We start from the raw sequence: 18726 nt of genomic DNA on the forward strand, positions 1-18726 counted from the left end.
CTGAAAGGTGAAAAGAAGGTGCACTTACTGGGGAATAACACAATGATGAGTTCCTTGGGTCTTCAATTTCTTCCCATATGCTCTGGAGAGAGTGCTGTGGAAGCCTCCAATCAGGACCACTAAGTGGCACAGACAAAACAAAACAAGAAGCCTGCTCTCCCAACCAAAGGATTGGAAAAGAATGGTCTAACAGCAGAAAACCTTGCTGGCAATACCCACCCAACTGCAATGAAATACCAGGATGGTTCCAGTGGAGTCCATCGGGGAGCAGATTATCTACTTCATATCCACTGAACAGAAGCAGCCATGCTTTGATGTTCTTGCCTGCTGGTATTACTGGCACCAACAAAGGAGCTCATCTTCTATTTCCCATCTGGCAAAAGTAGGCATTATGATTTTCACTTTGGAGTGGTAGCAACAGACAAAGTAGGAAGCTGTTCTCCATCCCCTGCCTGACAAAAGGAAATAATTTTACAGTTCCCTTGGCAATGTAGTATCAATGGGGTCCAGAGGGAACCTGAGCCCCCACACCCACCCAGCATGCAAAAGACTTACCAAGACAGTGTGAGGCAGAGCTAGTGTCATCTTTGCAGCCCTGATGGCACTGGAGTTCAGTAGGAAGCTGAGCCTCCACCTCAACTCAATAAGAAAGAGTCCCACACACTGAGAGGCAAGGTGAGTGTCACCTTCCCTACCCTGGAGTCACTGGAGACAAGTAGGAAGCTGAGCCACCACTGCAAGCCAGAATCAACACACTGACAAGATAGTAGAGTCCAGGCTAATCAGCACTTCCATTTCACATACTTCTGTTGTCAGCAGGGCCCAGCAGGCAACTGAACCTCTACGCTGCCCCAGCTACAATGAGACTGAGTGAGGTCATGCCAATAAGCAATTAGGAATTGTCTGGAAACAAATGAAAACCTTAAAAATTTCAGGAAAGGAAAAGAAGTTATGAGAAACAACCAAATGGTTATGGGGGGTAAGATGGTGGACCGAAGGCACCACCAGCCAGAGCATCTCTATAGAAGGAGAAGTTTTAGATGAAAGAGAAAAAACAGACAGACAAATGTAGATAAGAAAGGGGGCTTAAGGAAGGGTTCCTGAACCCACAGGAGACTCCAGGGGAAGAGGAGGAAGAGCAAGACTGGAAGGAGAAAGGCATCGATGGGAATTAAGCCCAGTGAGGCTAGGAGTCCAGGCAGAAGGGTACCTGGATCCAGTACCATACCCCTCCCTTGTATCTCAGACTCTTCCTGGGCTCTTGAGGTGCTGGAGAGACATTCTGTTGACGCAAGCCCAGACAACGCTGCTCCCAGTGAGTGGAGAGCTGCTTTCAAAAAGGGCACCAGACTCCCAGCACCGCTTAGTGCATCTCATGCTGCACAGACCCAAGCAAGATGGGAGATTCCACATTGCTTTTTGACACACCTGCTGCCTTTGTCTTCACCAGGGTGCCCCAAACATTCTGGTTCCATCTTCCTCATCCCAACACAGACATTTCTCAACTCTGGCCCAGACTGCAGGAGCCACATGAGTGCAGTGGGTCCTGGATGATGAGAGTGATTCCACACACCCGTCATTCTGGGTGGACTGCCTCCCAGAGAGAGGTTTGAAGAAGACGAGAGAGTGGACTTTCCTCCACCTAGACTCTTTTTCTTCCCTTTCCCTCCCCCTCCCATGGCTACTGAGAGAAAAAATTGAGCCACCACACAGAGGCTCCCACAGGGAATGGAGCTCATACCTTTTCTCTGGAGGTCCTGTAGCAGAAAAAAGAGGTGCTTGGACTGTGAGTGCACTGCCTGCTGGCCATTCCTGGTACTGTTGCTGGTGACTTTAGCAGAGTGGGACACAGCCCGAAGTGGAGGGACATTGATCCAGCTTGAGCATCCCAGGAGGGACTTGGGAACAGTATGCTTCTCCCTGCTATGTTCAGGGATTGATCTCCAGGGCCCAGAGGATGGGCCCACATGTCAGATCCAGTACACTCAGGTCCCAATCACAAAACCCAGGGGCAAGAGGGGATATTTGTGAATAATTCTCATGAGCTGTGGATGCCTGCAGGGGCAGATTGGGAGAGAGTGCAGTTTGGGTTCACACCTATGGTGTACATGTGGGGGCACCCCTCCTCCCCCAGAAGGGCCCCATTCCCAGCTCTGGCTGGGATCCTGGACAGGGAAACTCCCAGTCCCCATCACAGTCATAGTACAACAAGGCTGGCTTGAGGTCCTGCCTGCCAGCAGAGGCTTGGAAGAAACCACAGAATAGGGGAGGGTGGAAAGAAGTGAAGTTTGTTCCAGACTACCTGATTCAGGGTCTCAGACAGCCCTGCCTCCACACACAGACTTTCTGGCTGAGTAGGCCCTACTTCAGCCCATCCCTGGCAGCTTTGCCCAAAGGCAGGTAGCAGAAATTTGACCCCTGCTAAAACTTCTGTGGAATTTTAGTGCAGGTTCACGAAACCAAGTCACACCCAGCCTCACTCCCCTACCTGGACCTGCTGAAGTGTAAAATAAGGACACATCTGCCAGTTCCAGAGCCCCACCCACCATCTGGGACACTAGAGTTCTTCTGAGTAACTAGAGGAGGTCCCAGGAACCAAAAACAACACTGAAGCTTGTTCTTCCCAGCAAGCAACACCTACGGATAGGGAGGTCAGTTTACATGCCCTTTTACTACATTTACTGACTCACCATACAGCGTGTGGTCAGTTCTCACACAGAAGCATGACCTCAGGGCTCAGATATTAAACTCGGTATATGTCATTATCGAAACAAAAGAAAATCGAAAGGTTTTACCTCCAAAGAGGTAAAAATTGCTCCATACGAGAAAGAATCAGCAAAAGAACTCTAGAAGTATGGAAAATAAAAGCTAAAGAACACCCAGGAAAGGCTTCACCAGCACTCTAGCAATGGATACCAACCAAAATCATAACACTGAAATGACTGGTGAATAATTTTGAACATGGATTGTAAGAAACCTCAATGCAATTCAATAAAATATGGAAATACAACACACAAAAAAAGCCAAAGTGCAGGAAATGAATGAAAAATTCACTAAAGCAGTTCAAGTATTAAAGAAAAATCAAACAGAACTTCTGGAGATGAAAAATTCATTCAAGGAATTACAAAACACAGTAAGAAGCCTTAAGAACAGGTTAGGTCAGGCAGAAGAAAGAATCCCAGAGCTTGATGATACCACCTTTCAATTAAATCAGTCAGTCACAGAGAGAGAACAGAGAAATAAGGGAAATAAACAAAGCATACAAAAATATGGAACTATGATAAGAGGCCTAACATAGGAATCATAGGCATTCCTGAGGGGGCAGAAGAAAATACACAATGGTTAGATAATTTAATTGAGTGAATGATTGAGGAAAATTTCCTTGACCTTGCTAGAATTCTAGATATCCAGGTACAAGAACCTCCTAGGACCCCTGGCGGAGCCATGATGAAGAGGAAAACACAACACATAGTCATCAGAGTGGAGAAATTAAACATGACAGAGGTGCTCTTATGAGCTGTAAGGGGAAAGCAGTAAGTAGCTTACCCAGGGAAACACATCACACTAACTGCAGACTGCTCAAGTGACACCTTACAACTGGGGCTCTACTCTCACTCTTCTCAAAGGAAATAAGGCCCAACTAGAATTTTGTATCCTGGAGAACTAAGTTTCATATATGACGGAGAAATAAAATTGTTCTCAGATAAGCAATCTCTGAGGGAGTTGTTCAAGACAAGACCTGCCATGCAGGAAGTACTCAGAACTGCATTAGTCATGGATCAGCACAATAGAACTCATCAGTGTAAAATTACCCAAAAGCTAAAGGTTAAAGGCCAGATACCACAATGGCACAGAGATAAAACAAAGCAACAGAAATCTAATCAACAGGATGCACAGATCTGACCCACTTATCAAATATTTCAATAAATATGAATGACTTGAACTGCCCACTGAAGAGACATAAATTAGGTGAATGAATACATATACATATGCCAAGTAACATCTATCCTCAGGAAATACATCTAACTCACAAAGTCTCATTCAGACTCAAACTGAAGACATGGAAAACAATATTCCATGGAAAGGAAAACCAAAAGAAAGCTGGTGTAGCAGCTCTCATATCGAATAACTTAGTCTTCAAATCAACAAAAGTAATGAAAGACAAAGATGGTCATAATATAATGGTAAAAGGAACAATTCAACAAGAAGACATAACAATTCTAAATATTTACATGGTCAACAGAGCTGCACTCATATTCATGAAGCAAATACTACTTCATCTAAGCAAAATGATAAATGGCAGCACCATAATAACTGGGGTCTTCAAAACCCCTTTCACAGAACAGAACAAATCCTCCAAATAAAATGTAAACAAAGAAACAATGGACTTAAAGTGAACTCTATGAGAAATGATCCTAACAGACATTTACAGAACATTTTACCCAAAAACTGCTGAGTATACATTCTTCTCATCAGCTACTGGGACATTCTCTAAGCTTCACTATATCCTAAGCAATAAAACATGTCTCAACAATTTTTTTTAAAAAATGCAAATTATACCATGTATCCACTCAGACCACAATGGAATAAAATTAGAAATCAGCTCCAACAGAAACAATCATCTCTACACAAATTCATGGAAACAAAACAACATACTTCTGAATGATACTCAGGTCAAGGAGGAAATTAAGATGGAAATCAAAAGATTCTTTGACCTAAATGATAACAAGGACACAAGTTATCAAAAATCTGTGGGACACAGCTACTGCAATCCTGAGAGGAAAATTATAGTCATACATTCTTTTTTCTAAAATACAGAAAGATCACAAATCAACAATCTAATGAATCATCTCAAAGAACTGGAAAAGGATGAGCAAACCAATTCCAAACCCGACAGATGAAAAGAAATAAGAAGGATCACAGCAGAACTAAATGAAATCAATAATAAAAGACCTATACAAAAGATTTATGAAACAGAAAGTTCATTCTTTGAAAAGAAAAGAAAATTGGCATGATCCTGACTAGATTGGCAAGATCCTCACTAGAACCAGAAGCACAAAAGTCAGGGTGCTAATAAGCTCAGTCAGGAATGAAAAAGGAGAAATTACAACTCATACCATGGAAATACATAATATCATGTATGAATACTATGAAAATGTCTATGCAGGTAAACTTGTAAGTGTGGAAGAAATGGACAAATTCTTAGAATGACAATGCTTCCCTAGGCTCAATCAGGAAGAAATAGAATTCCTGAACAGACCAATATCAAGTACTAAAATTGAAGCAGCAATAAAAACTTTCCTAAAAATAAAAGTCTCAGACCAGACGGCCTCACAGCTTAATTTTATCAGACCTACGAAGAAGAACTGGTGCCTATACAGCAGAAATTATTCCACAATATTGAGAAGGTAGGATTCCTCCCCAACACAGTTTACAAAGCCAACATCACTCTGATCCCAAAGCCATGAAAGGACTCGCCAAAAATAGAAAATTGCAGACCAATATCCATTATGAATATACATTCAAAAAATGTCAAGAAAATCCTAGCAAATCTAATTCAGCTACTCATCAAATAAATAATCTATCATGATTAAGAGGGCTTCATCCCAAAAATGCAGGGATGTTTCAACATACACAAAGCTATAAATGTAATTCACCACATAAACAGAAGTGTAAGCTAAGACCATATGATCCTCGCAGTAGATGCACAGAAAGCATTTGATAAAATTTGGAACACTTTTATGATAAGAACGCTTAACAAAATAAGCATAGATGGGACTTACCTCAAAATGATAAAAGCCGTATAGGACAAACTCTCTGCCAACATTATACAGCATGAGGAAAATTTGAAAGATTTCCTGCTCAGAACTGGAACCAAACAATATTGCCTTCTATCACCAGTTCTGTTCAACATAGTGCTTGGGTTCCTAGCCAGGGCAATTAGATAAGAGAAAGAAAGCAAGCCAATACAAATGGGGGCAGAAGATGTCAAACTACTGTGCTTTGCTGGCAATATGATATTTTATCTAGACCCCAAAGATTCAGCCAAGAGATTATTGCAATTGATAAGTTCAGCAAAGTCTCAGGTTACAAGATTAATGTACATAAATTGGTAGCATTCATATACGCAAACAACAGGCAAACAGAGATCCAAATCAAAGACTCCATACTTTTCACAATGGCAACAAGGTAAATAAAATACCCAGGAATATATTCACCCAAGCTGGTGAAAGACCTCTACAGGGAGAACTACAAAACACTGAGCGAGGAAATAGCAGAGGACATAAACAGATGGAAAGCCACACCATGCTCATGGTCATACTGCTCAAACTGATCTACAGATTCAATGCAATCTCTATTACAATACCAACAACGTTTTTTGCATATCTCAAAAAAATAAATGAACACTTTATATCAAACAAGAGAAGACCCCCGTATAGAAAAAGCAACCTTAAGCATAAAGAAAAAAATGGAAGGCACCAATTTAGCAGTCTTCAAGCTATCCTACAAGGCTAGAGTATCCAAAACAGCATGGTACTTGCACAAGAACAGAGACATAGACCAGTGGAACAGGACTAAAAACCCAGATACAAAACCATCCAGATAGAGCTATCTGCTCTTTGATAAACAAGAAACATACACACAGTGGGAAAAAGAATACCTATTCAATAAGTGGTACTAGGAAATTTGGATAGCCACATGCAGAAGACTCAAACAGGAACTGCCCTTTTTGCCTCTCACAAAAATCAATTCACAATGGATTACAGACTTACACCTAAGGCATGAAACCTTAAGAATTCTAGAAGAAAATGTTGGAAAAACTCTCACAGACATCAGCCTAGGCAAAGAATTAATAAAGAAGACCCCAAAAGCAATCATGGCATCAGTGAAAACAAACAAATGGGACCTTATCAAATTAACAAGGTTCTGCACAGCCAAGGAAACTCCCATGAGAGCAAACAGACAATCTAGAGAATGGGAGAAAATATTCACATGCTACACATCCAATAAAGGGCTGATAACCAGAATCTATATGGAACTCATCAAACAAATCCATACAAAGTGGTCAATGACATGAACAGAAACTTTTCAAAAGAAAAGACTAATGGCAGACTAGTGGCCAACACACATCTTTAAAAAGTGGTGAACATCTCTTATCCTCAGGGACATGCAAATAAAAACCACTATGAGATATCACTTAACTCCAGTGAGAACGGCTTTTATCAAAAAGTCCCAAAACAACAAATGTTGGTGTGGATACCAAGAGATAGGAACACTCATATACTGCTGCTGGGACTGGAAACTGATACTACCCTCTATGGAAAGTACCATAGTGATAACTCAGAGAACTAAAAGTAGAACTATCATTTGATCCAGCAGTCCCACTATTGGGCATCTACCCAAAGGAAAAGATATTCTATGAAAAAGACATCTGCACTCGAATGTTTATAGCAGCATGGTTCACAACTGCAAAAATATGAAAACAATACAAGTGCCCATCAATACATGAGCAGATTTAAAAAATGTGGCAGATGTGTACCGTGGAGTACTAGTCAGCCGTATAAAAAAATTAAAAATGATTAACTACCTATTCTATTATATTGGATGGAGCTAGAGTCCATTTTTTTAAGTGAAATATCATAAGAATGGAAAAACACCACAGGCACTCACCATTAAATTCGTACCAAATGATCAACACTAATGTGCACATATGGGAAGAAACATTGATAGAGTGTTGAGCAGGTAGGAATGGGGAAGAGGGATTAGGTAAATCCACAAATAGCGGCTATGGTGCATACTCCCTAGTGAATGGGCACTGTTTTGGGACAGTGCAAAAGCAATTATGTAATCAAAGCCTTTGTAACCCTATAATACTCCGACATACAAAATAAAAACAAGGAACCAAATGGAAATTGTAGATTTTAAAACTATAATAACTAAGTTAAAATTTGGGGGATAAACTCAATAGTAAAAGGGAGAAGATAGAATAAATGAACTTCAAAGCAAATCAATAGAATCTCCCTATTTTGAACAATAAAGAAAAAAACAGATATAAAACAGAACAAACAAGACAGCCGCGGGGACCCATCAGACAGCATCTGTATCATCAGAGACCCAGGGAAAAAAAGAAAGTCGAAAGAGACAGTAGGACTGAAAAAAATATTCAATGAAGTAATATCTGAAAATATCACAAATTTGGCAGACAAAACCCTACAGATTCAAGTATCTAAGTGAATTCTACATAAGATAAACCCAAAGAAGTCCAGATCAAGACATGTCCTTTAAAACCTTCTGAAAACTGAAAAATGAAGACAGATAAAAACTCTTCAAAGCATGCCCAAGAGAAATGATGTAGACTGATGGAGAGATATGGATTCAAATGACATATTTCTCATTCAAAACCATGGAGGATGGGAGGAAGAGGCCTAACATTTTTAAATTGCTGAAAGAAAAGAACTATCAGCCACTAAATCTGCATCCAGCAAAATTCACACTCAGAAAGGAAGGGCAAATAAAGGCATCCTCAGATGGAGGAAACTAAGACAAGTTGTGCTTAGCAAACCTCCTCTTACCAATGTATAGAGTGAGTTCTCTAAACAGAAAGGAGCTGGTATCAGAAGAATGCTTGGAACCTCAAAAAGAAGAACATCAGAATGGGAAAATAGGGGAGGATAAAATATGCTTCTTCCCATACGTTTTTGAATGATATTTGATGTGGCATCCAGTGCAACAGGGGCGTCACTTAGCACCATTCCATTTTAAAAAGTAAAAAGCTGAAGGAAGCTAAATGGAAATAAGGTTTCTACATTTCACTTCAAATGGTAAAACATCCACACCAGTGGACTCTGATAAGTTGTGCATGTATAATAATAATTAAAGTCACCACTAAGAAAATTATAAAAGATATATTATCAAAAACACTGTAAAAAAAATCAATATCTAATCCTAAAACTCCTGAAGTATCCAACAGGAGGGTAAGGAAAGAGATGCAGAGGAAAGAGCAAGATAATTAACAAACAGAAAACAAATCAAAAAGTAGCACACACCTGACCCTTAAGCATATAACAATTCCCTTGAATGCAAATAGTGGGCATGTGTCAATTAAAAGATAATACCAAAGTGGAGTGGGAAACAGCATGATTCAACAAAATTTATGCTGCCTGTTAATGAACGCACTTCAAATTTAACAGCATAGTTACAGCGAATGTAAAAGGATGGAAGTGATAAACTACGCAACCTCAGTTCTCTTTAAAAACTAATATGGCTATGTTAATATGAGATAAAGTAGACTTCAGAGCAAAAACAATTACTAGACATAAAGAGGTACATCACACAATAATGGAAAGGCCAACAAACAAGCAAGACATAAGAGCTGTTTAAATGTGTACACAATATGGCCTCTGTACACATGAAGTACAAACTGACAGAACTCAAAAGAGAAACAGATAAATGCACAATTTTACCTGAGGACTTCACCACCCCACTCTAGTAATCTACAGACAGAAGATCAGCACAGGCGTAGAACAAGTGCATAACACTCTCAGCCCCCACAAGTGGGTAGTCATAGAACAGTCCACCCAATAATAGCAGATGAAACTTTTTTTCCAATAATCCATGATGAATTCACAAAAATAGTCCATATTCTAAGTCATAAAATAAACTTCAAGAAATTTAAAACCATTGAAATCATACAAGTACGTTCAATTAAAATAATTGAATACACCTGGAAATTATGAGAAAGATAACAGAAATTATCCAAACAGTTGAGAATTAAATAGTACCCATCAAAGAAAGGCATGGGTCTAAGAAGAAAGCTGAAAGGAATATAGAATACATGAAACTGGATGAAAATAAAAATATAACTAATGAAATTATGTGAACGCCACTTAAACAGTGCTGAAGATGACATTTATTGCACTAAGTACCTACATTATTATAAAAGGAAAAGTTCAAATCAATAGTCCTAGTTTAAGAAACTAAAAAAGAGCAAGAGAAACTGAAAATAAGAATGAGGAGGAAATAGTGAATATAAGAAGAAAAATAATTATATGAAAAAACAGGAAAATAATAAGAAATCAAGAAAACAAGTAGCTAGTTCTTTAAAAAAATAAATAAAATCAACAAAAATCTGACAAGACCGAGAAAGATAAAAACAGAGAAGATACAGATCACTAATATCAGACATGAGCAGCAAAAAAGGCAGATGTTACAGCCATTAAAATGATAACTAATGAATGCTACAAAAAATGTCATGCTCATCAACTTAACTATGTATAACAAATGGAGCAATTTCTCAAGAACCACAAATTATCCAAACTGAGCCAATATTAAATAGATAACCTGAATAGCTCCGTAACTATTTAAGAAACAAATGGCATTTGGAATAAAACAGCTCCCTCTCCCCAAAGTCTCTAGGCCTAGAGGGTTTCACTGGAGAATTTTAACCAACATTCAAGGAATTAACACCAGGGTTATACAAACTCTCCTAAAAAATTGAAGAAGACAATTACTTACCAAATAGTTTTATAAAGCCAGTATCACCTTCACATCAAAACCAGACAAAGACAGCAAAAGAAAAAAAGAGAACAACAGACCAAAGGATGTCACTAATTTAGAAATAAAATCTGCACCAAAATATGAGGAAATTGAAGCAAGTAAGGTTAGTGTGAAAAGAATTACACACCTGACTGAGTTAGATTTATTTCAGGTACTATGCTTGGCTCATTCAGCAAGTCAAATCTCAAACACAGCAGATACCACCATTAGCGGTCAATGCTAACATCATCAGGAATAAGACAAATCAGATGTAGATCCCATGTTAGGATGCAAAGAGAAGATCCACAGGATCACTTCTGTGATACACTTGTCAAAACACACATGATCTAAATCTGAATGAACAGAAAAAATCAAAAGAGTTAGGCAAACTTTTTGTCTCCAGGAAGAAAGAGCCATATAAATCTGTGCTGAAAATTAAAATTACATAAGTCTGATGGCACTGTAAGAATTGTAACACCTCCAAACATTGACAATGACCACAGTACCTGAACCAAAATGATGTCTGTCTAAATGTAAATTTATCATTATGTATAGTGATGAAAATGGTAAAAGACGAATGAGAAATCAAGTAACTTCACTAAAGTATTCATGAAAACTTGAGTGTTTGGTTATTGAAAGAGCTCACACTTTGACAGTTTGAGGATATAAAATTGGCTTTCATTGGCAAGATCCAATTAAAAGTCTTTCACATCATATAATTTAAAAAAAAATTGGCATATATTGTTGAGATGCCTTCCAAAGAATATATTCATTTAGACTTGACTCATTAATGTATCCTAGAGGAGAAACTCTTCTAGAGGACTGTATCCAGCAGCACCTGGAAATAAAAGTAAAGAATTATATTCTTTACCTAAAAGATTTTGTAGGAAATAAGTGTAAGCTAGTAAGAAAGAGGCAAGAACTTTATTGGTGTTAATAAGAATGATAAATATATATGTAAACAGGCAATACAAAACTCATATTGTAATATTAATATTATATTATCATATTATTATTATTATATTAAATATTATTGTCCATAGTTGCACATTAAATTAATTATCATTGTGGTTCAGCATCTGGTTTTCTCAGCTCCCTTCACTCATTCAACAACCACATGCGAAGGAACTATGACAAGCACTGGAAGGACAAGGTGAAGATGACACAGTCCACATGACCGACCTCAACAATCGTATACTGTAATATGCAAAGAAGAGAAGCAGGGAACACCCTGCAGAGTCAGAGAGACCATAACAAGTATAAAATGGGCACTCTTTTAACACAGACAAGGGCCATCTGTCCAAGTTTTCTATCAGTAGAGTACACTTTTTGGTAGGGGTGATACATAACTTGATAGCTGAGGGACAATTATCAGATAGAGGGAAGAAGTAAAGGAAAACAGGTGGCAGTGAGGAGGGACATTGTGGAATTCTAAGTAGTCTAGTTTTTGAGATGCTAGAACAGAGGGGCAGTGTAGGGTATGTGGCAAGATATGAAGTTGAAAAAATTGACAAGAACCACATTGATGTGGGTGATGTTTCCATGCTAAGAAATATGGAACCTTTTCTGAGGGCAAAAGTATGCCAGTGAAAAAGTAGATGATGGATTTAAAAGGTCACAGGTCAAGTGACTGCTTATGAACTATAATTGCTTGGCTTAGTGTCACTAGATGAGTTTGGGGGTTTTGGCCTTAAATCATTATCATAAACGTAGAAAGCTGATGATGCCTTCGTTTTCTGAGAATAGTTCCAGTGTGCTGCCTGACACATGAATAGGTTCATAGGGATGGTAGAGTGAATAAAGTGCAGATCCAGAAAATAACAAAACAAAACATAAATTTCATGAGATTTCTCTGAAGCTATGGAATATGATAATGAAATCATGAAGCATAAGTATACTGTTCAGTATGAATGTTAGTGTTTTCACATCTTTCACTGGATTCATGTAAGAGGAAATATTTAATGTAGTATCTATTAACCAAATAATAGAGAGGGATGCCACTTCTTACTTACAGTTGATTTCAGAAATCAAATCATTACTCTCAATTTAATTCATAAAATTTGGCAGCATACCTACTTCTAGTCCTGAAGTTATTTCTTCCAACTCCTGCTGCATCTGAAATAAGTCAAATATTATTTATAATCTTCAGGTAAACCAGAGACATTTTCATGGCATTGCTAGAGAGACTAGACTTAACTTGAGGATTGCTTAAATAGAGAAATAATCACATAATAAAATAAAATTCCTATTTATTTCACATTTAGATAACAGAATGTGTATGTGTGATGCTGTCTACAATCATCTAATAAAAAAGTACAATTAATATTGGTCTACTGAATATACATGACTTCAAAAAGGGTGACATTTTCTCTTATCAGTACAAAGGTTGGACAATTCAAATCACATTTTCACATGAATGTGTTACTTTGAAATTCTTAGGAAAACTCTACCCTTTATAAAACATGATGAGGTTTTTTTCACTGTAATTGATTTTTCCTTAAAATAAAATTTTTATTTTCCACTTCTAATAAAACTAAAATATTAAAGTATGTTCTATGCTACTAACATTTTAGCACAGAATCATGAATACACATATGAAGAAAATGGCACTGTCATAAAGTCATGTGAATATTCTACTGGCTAAGATTAGGTAAAAATATTGTGCTGCCTGTCTTATGACTGACATTTTGTCATATGAACACTAAGATCTCCCAAAATTTGCTTGAAATAAGGATAAATATAGGTTAGAGCCAGTTTTCAAACTTAGTTTCTTTGATTCACGATGTTCTAGAATTAGAAAAGAGGTCAAAAATATATAGCTCATGAATTGTAATTTTTATTTCTTTTCAGAAATTAGTACCAGGTTTTGGAAACATCTGGCTGCTTATAGTTGCAATTTTTAGTTATTTCTAAAAATGTGTGAAAACATTTCTAACTATTAATGTATTGTAAATGTTCTCATATAGAGGATTCTTGTTTAACTCCTTTGTATAAAAGGTATTCTCCCTCTAAATGCCCAAAACGGGGCCTGAAAGAGTATATTCAAGCTAATAAATATATTGTGGTGATAATCATAATATGACATCTGATGCCTTCACAAATGTCTGACTAACACTTTTCCCAGTATTTTGAGAGACTGTTTTCAAGAACACTTTTGTGAGAACACCACCATAGAAAGGCATGAACAAATGAATAATCTGATAACAGTATTACCAGCCAGGTGTTGTAAAAGTACAACTCAATACCAGATAAAGGGAGAAGGCTTTATCAACAGAATCTTACGTTACCATTAATAAACACTATGTAAAATGTACATCGTAATGTGACTTGAACTAAGGGCCTATTAATGTAATTATCTTTTCCCAGGTTACATATGAAAGCTCAGAAGGGAAAGGGACGGACCCAGATCCCAGGAAGGGAGCTGCTCTGGGAGGGGCACCCAGAGGCTTAGGAAAAGGGTCTGGAGTATTGATGCTTCTAGTTTTGTCCTGGCTGGTGGGAGGCTTGAGTGATTTTATCTATATTGACAAGTGAGACTGTCAAATATTAAATGATGTTTTAAAAGACTCTTTCATTTTATTCTTACTTTCCCCTTAAATCACACATTTTCCTCATATTTCCCTTACTAGAAATTCAGAATTGTTGTCGCCAGTTGAAGGGCAATTCAGTGCCTGGCACAGATTATAGAAGGAAAAAAGACAGCAAAATGTCTTGATAGATTTTCCATCTTAGTCATCAATCATTCAAGTGATGGCAAGATAGAGAGACAAAAGTGAATGCCATTTTAAAAGTTCAAGTACATGCCTCATTTAACTAAAAAGTGCTGTGCAATTGCCCACCAATAGGCAAATTTTACAAAACTTGAGATTAAAAGGCTGTAATTACCTTAGCAATTAAACATGTACTTTTATGTAAGGAAATGACAAATCTTTTAATTTAAAAAGAGAAGTTAATCTTTGTAGTACTACAGGTTTATTTAATTCATAAAACTTACCTCTCTTGGACTGCTATAAATAATAAATATCCAGATGTGGTTAAGTGTTTGGATGCCAATCATTCCCTTGTGACTAAGGGTGGAAACTTTGAGATGGTAGAGGAAAACTTCAAAAGTGTTATGAACCACAACCACAGCCAAACTAAAATCAATTGGAAGGAAGCCAAAGGACCTCTCAATATACTTCCTGTTATTACAGAAAATTCAATCTCTAACATCTAACTTAAATGCAGCCTTTAAACAAATCTAAAATGTGTCATTTTACTTACATGTATTGAATAACATTACTATCTGGGTATTTCTTGAAAATGAGAGCTGCAGGGAATTTAAGAAAATAGAAAACTTTCTCTTTCCTCTCTTTATTAACTCAGATAATTATAACCATTACTAATCATGCATAGGTCATTTAAACAACTCAGTATTTCACCAAACTAAAAACAGTAATTATATCAGAAATCTGAAACCCAAAGGAAAGAAGATCATATAACTAACCTCACTCAAGTTATTCTTCAAGCTGGTATCTAAAGTCCATGGGCAGGAAGAAGAAAACAGTGAGTATTCTCTTCCAGGAAATTCTCTGTGAAGACCTAACCCATCAACAACAGTTCCAGCAGAAGCCGACTCTGTGCTCATTGTACAAGGGCCAGAGAAACTTCTGGTCTCCTGTGTCTCTGCAACAAGACTGCTACTGAACGCTGCTGGCCTCTCAGTAGCTCTGTGAAGATTGCAAAAAGACAAATGTTTAGTATTTCATTTTTTCTTAAATGATTCCTAAATGATTAAATTTTCAAAAAGTGACCATAAGAGTAAATGGAACTTCCCAGTAAATAGTGTTTTAACTTTGAAGATGTGTCAAAGCATGCCTACTCTGTGCAGTTACGCTTTCACAATTGTTCCAAAGAAGTGAGTGTGTGTGTGTGTGTGTGTGTGTGTGTGTGTATATACATATATATATATATATATATATATATATATATGTATATATTCCTAGGGGAATTGCTAAAAAAGAAGTAATTTAAATAAAGTAAGGAGGGTAGAGGAATGTCTATCAATGATGCAGCAATGTATGGCTTAACAAGTAATAATTGCTGCCTTCTGCAATGGCTCTATTTATAAGATTCTTGTGGATGCCATAAGAAACACTTGTATTGAAAGGAATAGTAAGTGAAAATGAACAATGTGAATTTATCAGTTTGGTGCAATATAATGGCTATTTCACTATGTACAAACATATCAAAACATCATTTTATACTCCTTAAATACACACAACAAAATGATTATCCCTATAAAAAGGTAGATTAGTAGTATTCCATAGTTACATATCTGAAATTTTACTAATCCACTCATGTATTGATGTGCATTTGGGTTATTTCCACATCTTTGCAATTGTGAATTGTGCTGCTATAAACATTGGAGTGCAGATGTCTTTATGAAAGAATGTCTTTTTGTTTGTTTGTTTGTTTTCTGAGACAAAGTCTCACTCTGTTGCCCAGGCTAGAGTGCCATGGCATCAGCCTAGCTCGCAGCAACCTCAAACTCTTGGGCTGAAGCAATCCTTCTGCCTCAGCCTCCTGAATAGCTGGGACAACAGGCATGTGCCACCATGTCTGGCTAATTTTTTCTGTCTATGTTTAGTTGTCCAGATAATTTCTTTGTGTTTTTAGTAGAGACAGGGTCTTGCTCTCGCTCAGGCTATTGCTCAGTCTCGAACTTCTGAGCTCAAATGATCCACCTGCCCTGGTCTCCCAGAGTCCTAGCATTACAGGTGGAAGCCACCATGCCTGGCCCTAGAACATCTTTTTTTCCTTTGTTTAGATGCCCAGTAGTGGGATTACTGGCTCAAATGGTATTTCTACTTTTAGCTCTTTGAGGTATCTCCAAATTACTTTCCACAGGGGTTGTGCTAATTGGCAGTCCCACCAGCAGTGTAAAAAGTGTTCCTATCTCTCCGTATCCAGGCCAGCATTTGTTGTTTTGGAACTTTTTGATAAGGGCCATTCTCACTGGAGTTAGGTGATATCTCGTTGTAGTTTTGAGTTGCATTTGCCTAATGAGTAGAAATATTGAGCACTTTTTTATATTTGCTGGCCATTATTCTGTCTTCTTTTGAAAAGTTTCTGTTCCTGTCCTTTGCCCATGTATTGATGGGGTTGATTGTTTGTTGTTGTTTTCTTAAGTTCTATATAGATTCTTATTATCAGCCCTTTATCAGATGTGTAGAAAGCAAATATTTTCTCCCATTCTGCAGGTTGTCTATTCACGCTAATGATAGTTTCCTTGGCTGTGCAAAAGTTTTTTTAATTTGATCAGGTCCCATTTGTTTATTTTTGTTGATGCTGTGATTGCTTTGGGGTTCCTCTTCATAAATTTTTTGCCTAGGCTGATGTCTGAAAGAGCCTTGCACCTCTTATATTATCCTGGACAGAGATTGAGCCCGTCCTTTGATGTGAGGTATCACAAGGGTTGAAAACATGCACCACATGTACTCGCCATCAAATTGGTACTAACTGACCAACACTATGGTGTTCACATGGTAGTAATACTGAGTGGGTGCTGGTCGGGGGAAGGGTAGAGGGTAAACCCACAACTAATGGAAGCAGAGCACACTGTATGGGAAAGGGACATGCTTGTAGCCCAAGCTTGGGCAGGGCAAACAGCATTGTATGCAACCGTTAGGTTTATTACAGGTAGAAACCCAAAAAGGATGTATAGGACAGAATGTGGTTAATGCAAAGCTTAGGCTCATAAAACAATAGCCACAGCAGTCTGGGGAGACCCCGGACTTTGTAGATCAGACAGCTGCAGCCAGCATTCCTTCCCGCTCCCTCCCTGATGGAGACCAAGGCTATCCCTCCCTAGGTCTCCTGATGAGGACTATGCCAGAACAGAAGGATGGATGCGACTGGGGAAAGGGGCCATAGGACTTGGTCATTTTAAGAAAAATGTACTACAAACAACTGTTGTGCCCACTGTCCTCTGCTGCCCATAGCAGGAAGCAATTCTCCACCTGCCAGTGTGGCCCAGAAACAAAGAACTGAACACAGCTGGTGGGAGGGGGTCGGCTATCCCGGTTTATAAAAAACCTGATTGAACTCCCTTCTGTGTTGACACTTCTGACTCAGCCCACCCACACCCGGGTGAATAAACCAGCCACATTGCTCTCACATAACCTGTGTGTGAAATGTGTCCTTTAGGTCATTCATTCACCCTTTCAGTAACCAAAATGTTTGTACCCCCATAACATCCTGAATAAATAAAAAAAAAGAAAATGTAGAAATTATTATTTTTGGTAAACCAATATAAACAAGATAATTTGCTGAGTGCCAGAATGCACCAAAAGTAGTTGCAGTACTTGGCTATTTGGTTCGGGCTGTAGTCTTCCAAAAAGGAGTCAAACTCATTAATATTTTCATTTAGGGGGATGGTGACAAGCAGTTTTATGACAGTATCCCTCTCTAAATCATAAAGCTTCCAAAATACTTAGCTCAAGGACTATCAGGTCAGGTTAACTACGTGAGACTATTAAGGAGAAACAAAGCCAGATAAAACAAGAAAAGAGGGAGAGATGTAAACTGTTCTGCACTCCCATTTTAAAGGCAAGTTTATTTATTAATATAATTTTCCAAAATTATATTATCTAGCTAGCTTTCACTTCCCACTAATCTCATGAACCTGTCTTAGTAAAAGGCGTGCTTTCAAGGCAAATTAATGATCTTAACTTATTTTCCATTCCATATTTTGACTTACATTTTTAGTTTCTTTGGCAAGTATTTTCTGTCTTCTAACTCTAATTGATAGAAGTGTTTATATTTTTCCAGTTCAATACAATGAAAATCTTCTGGAGCAGTTGTCATATTGGAGATTTGGGATTCAAGATTATTCATTCTGAATTCCCTCTGACTGCTTACTGCAGCCAGATGATTCTCTCTCAACTGTCGTCTGTATTCTTCTGATGCTGCTTGTGCCTGAAACAAATTAAAAGGATACATTTTTAGCAGTGACAACCTAAACAATTCTTGCATATTTGTTTCCTTCACTTTTGAATCAGACGGTGATTTTATTTGATTTTGCTTTATCTTAGTTTTTAGAGAAAGTATCTCCCTGTCACACAGGCTGGAGTGCAGTGGCCCAGTCGCAGTTCACGGCAGCCTCCAATTCTTGGGCCCAAGCGATCCTCCTGCCTCTACATCCCGACT

The 18726-nt window shown here is 38.0% G+C and overlaps 1 protein-coding gene across 23 annotated transcripts in view; it reads right to left on the reverse strand.

Moving 5' to 3' along the window:
- The window catches only part of LOC123637403 (putative coiled-coil domain-containing protein 144C), a 29019-nt gene extending 10530 nt beyond the window's left edge, over positions 1-18489 (reverse strand). For 3 of the 23 annotated variants that reach the window (XR_006734857.1, XR_006734851.1, XR_006734856.1), the window contains exons 1-9: positions 18278-18489; positions 15023-15245; positions 12609-12651; positions 11183-11374; positions 10685-10889; positions 10516-10542; positions 1742-2055; positions 220-373; positions 29-119 (exon numbers count right to left, since the gene is read on the reverse strand). Coding sequence is in view for 6 of the 23 variants with exons in the window: in XM_045550590.1 (XP_045406546.1) it covers positions 1930-2055; positions 12613-12651; positions 15023-15245; positions 18278-18414 (525 nt within the window). In the remaining 17 variants the exon portion in view is untranslated. The other 20 variants (XR_006734846.1, XR_006734852.1, XR_006734850.1 and 17 more) reach the window with 20 other exon arrangements.
- Between the last annotated feature and the right edge of the window lie 237 nt (positions 18490-18726).

The sequence above is a fragment of the Lemur catta genome, chromosome 4, assembly GCF_020740605.2.
Source record: "Lemur catta isolate mLemCat1 chromosome 4, mLemCat1.pri, whole genome shotgun sequence".
NCBI lineage: Eukaryota > Metazoa > Chordata > Mammalia > Primates > Lemuridae > Lemur > Lemur catta.